Consider the following 3,251-nt stretch of genomic DNA (forward strand, 5'->3'; position numbering starts at 1 on the left):
AACCTCATGTCCGCCTCAGCATGGCGAACCAGCAATGGCTTGTCGTCCATGACGAAATGCTGGCAGAACGTTTGCTCGCGCGGGTTGCCACTACCGAGATCCCAGTTTTCCGGGTCATTTGTTGCCATTAGAGTCACCACGTCACGCTCCACAAGCGTGAGCACACTGTGCGGGCAGTTCATCTCGGCTGCTGCGAGTGTACAGATCACGTTTAGTTCTGGGACGTTGATGACATCGTGGAGACGGAAATGTTCGATGGAAGCCATGCGAGCTTCCTCGTTCGAGGGAATGGGATAGTTAACGGGATCTTCTTCCTTCGATTCTTCTTCTTCTTCGTTCTTGATCACGGCCGCTATCATGGGGTACGGACGAGACTCGGCGCTTGCGAATTTACAAGCGTCCAGATCCGCTGGACACTCGGACACATCCATCGCTTGCTTCGCCATCATCAGAGAACGCGGAGACGTGCTCGCTTTGCGTAGGAGAGTTGCATTCTTGTCCACCTGATTTTGGGTCTCTGTTTGATCGGCAGCGATCAATTGGTTAAGCACTGTAAACGCTGCTTGCCGACGTCCAGAGTCTTCGTCGTCATCTGCGACTTGATCCAAAAGATCTGCCAGCATTAGGCTGGACGAAGAATCCGAACTTGCAAACGAGTAGCTCGACGAGTCAGACGTGGTAGACGACGTAGGAGAAAGGAGGCAACTCTGACTGTCCGGTAGTACTCGCTCTGGACCAGGAATCACCGTCATCATGTGGTCGTAGTCACAAGCCGTGACGCTGTTCCTGCATCGGCTGCAAACGATGATCGAGACTAAGCGGCCGTTGTGCGTTTCCATCTTCTCAGATGACGAGCACGTTACGCAAATGTAGTAGCCACACAGGTAGCACCTTGTTCGCGGGAAAAGTATCGTGAACTTTCGTGTACAGCAGATACAGCGAGGATTGCGCTCATCGAACGCCGAGCGGTCGGCGTACACTTGCATGCCAAAGCGACGACGACGAGCAAGTTGGGAGAGCTGAGAGATGCCACGTCCGAGACGAAGCAACCGGGCTCGAACAACTCTGCGGGTTAGAACTCTGTCTTCGTTTTCGTGTTCTGTTGTCGCATTAGGCCTGTGAATTGCATGGAAAACGACTCGAAGTCCATGACTACCTGGCATCCGTTCCACCAGATAAGCCGCCGTCACGTCACGAAGCTGTGCTACACGCCGTGAACTGTCTTTTAGTGCAGATCGTGCAGGCAACGAGTGTGCTTGCTGAGAAGATAGGGAACCTTGAGTCAACGTGAAGCTATCTCCATCGGATTTGCAACGTAAGATCTCGGCAAAGCACCATTGTTCGTTGTTACCGAGCATGTCGGAGTGCACAAAGTTGGATGACTTTACTGCTAGCTGCTGATACACCTGGTCTTCTTCGTACGGCCGAGGTCGCTGGATATATGCCACGGAGCCGGCGATGAACGAGTCACCATATAGCGCTTTCATTGCTGCAGCATGCATCGGGTCTGTGGTGCCTCCCAAGATCTTGGCCACTTCCTCGACGCTTGCATCCAAGCGAGCGAGAGCCAACACTTCGTCCTCGCGCTTGAGCAGAGTGAACGTTGAGGATCGTTCAAGGCGTTTCCATTGCTCTCGGCCATCTCGGCAGAGTGGCAGTCGAGGCGACTCTGCGATGTCGATGTAGGTGGCAAAGTCCACTCGGTCGTGGAGAGCTTCAGCGTCGGCCATCACATCTCGAAGAGCGATTGCGAGCGGAAATGGGGGTGCTGGCGGTTCGCCATCGCTCCAGGAGCTCGCAACCGAGTCGGTACTTGATGAAGAAGACACTGAGCTCTCACGGGGTTTGTCCAGATGCAAGCGGATGTTGCGACTCACCATAGCAGGCGATAGTGATACAAATCGGACAAATCGAACGTGACGGCGAATGCAGTGCACACGACTCAGGAAAACCTTGAATGGCTCACGCATCGGCAGAAGGAATGCCTGAGTCCAGCTTTCGAGAAGGTGTACGTTGAAGCGCGACAGGGTGTGATGGTAACGGTGGACCGTTGCGGAGCCAGTGAACTGCTGGCGCTTCGTTTTAGCACTGAGTTAACACTTCAAGTGGCAACATCATTCCTTCTTCGAAGAAGTAATTGCGTGTTAATTAACGTTCTTAGAGAAAGTCAAGAAGAAACCAGCTCACTACTTGACTCACAAATTTAAAACAAAACAAAACAGCTTTTTTATCCAGCGAGTGACGTGCTTTGGCGCACTCGAATTTAGATTGCGAAAGATAGAATTTTGTTTAGTTGTGTACTAGAGCATCGAAAGCCGGATGTGGTATTGCAGATCATGAGTAAATTAGCACATAGAGCACATGCTGAATCAGTCGGCATTCTATTGCTATTCGAACATACTAGATCGCTTGCGCTTAGGCCTGTAGGGCTAATAAATAAGGTCTCAAAATACACTTTTATAGTGGAATACCTCGGCGCTTTCGATGAAAAAAAAAAACTCTTTTACGTGGCCTTCCCGCTTTTCTGCTTCAATAATGTCGCGAATTTCCCTGTTACCGTGAAATCGATCTGCACAGGGCGGCAACGACCTGTACCAGTGAAGCTGTTACTGAAGAAAAGCTATGGCAAAGTTATGAGCGCAGTGCGGAGAAAAATCTCGCCGTTTGCGGCATAGTTTATTAAGCGCTCTGGCCTTACTGTACGTCGGTCAGTTATTCTTATGCCCAGTCGATGGTCCATTCAAGGCTCACCAAGCTTGATAATTGCATCCAGTTTCCGTATTTACTTCACCAGTTAATCCTCAGCGCGACCGCTGAACATCATAAGGTTAACCTGTAGGGTGTTCAGAGATAATCTGTAGATTCTGTAGGCTATGCCTAATAGTAGTGTTTTCTGGTGGTCATCTTGGGATAGCTGCTCTCAAACAGCGTTGTCTTAGATATTTTGCAATATAACTGGGAGATTTTCGATCTCGAAGACGTCGACTGGCTGTGTTCCCTCAAAGGATAACTTGATCAATTTCTGAGCGAGTGCGGCTTTCTTTATAGTCGTGGTTTGCTACGCGTACGCATTGTACTTGAATAGTACATGTACTTAGTAGTTCTTGTTGACGTAGATAGGTAGGTAGTAATGTGGCCTTCTATTTAGTTTTTATCTTTTCGCTTTAGAAACCTTTTGGAAACGAATCAGACGCGAATTGACGCCGTTCGTCTGTTCTGTCACTCTTCTTGGTTGGCCTTGCAACTTAAAC

General features: G+C 49.7%; 1 protein-coding gene across 1 annotated transcript in view; it reads right to left on the reverse strand.

Annotated features, from left to right (window-relative positions):
• The window catches only part of PPTG_23163 (hypothetical protein), a gene marked incomplete at both ends in the record, with an annotated part of 5,692 nt that extends 3,722 nt beyond the window's left edge, over positions 1-1,970 (reverse strand). Inside the window, one exon of the mRNA XM_008908764.1 lies at positions 30-1,970. Coding sequence (XP_008907012.1) covers positions 30-1,970 — 1,941 coding nt within the window. The remainder of the gene's footprint in view (positions 1-29) is intronic.
• Positions 1,971-3,251: the final 1,281 nt, after the last annotated feature.

Source organism: Phytophthora parasitica, assembly GCF_000247585.1.
Source record: "Phytophthora parasitica INRA-310 unplaced genomic scaffold supercont2.31, whole genome shotgun sequence".
NCBI classification, from domain to species: domain Eukaryota; phylum Oomycota; class Peronosporomycetes; order Peronosporales; family Peronosporaceae; genus Phytophthora; species Phytophthora nicotianae.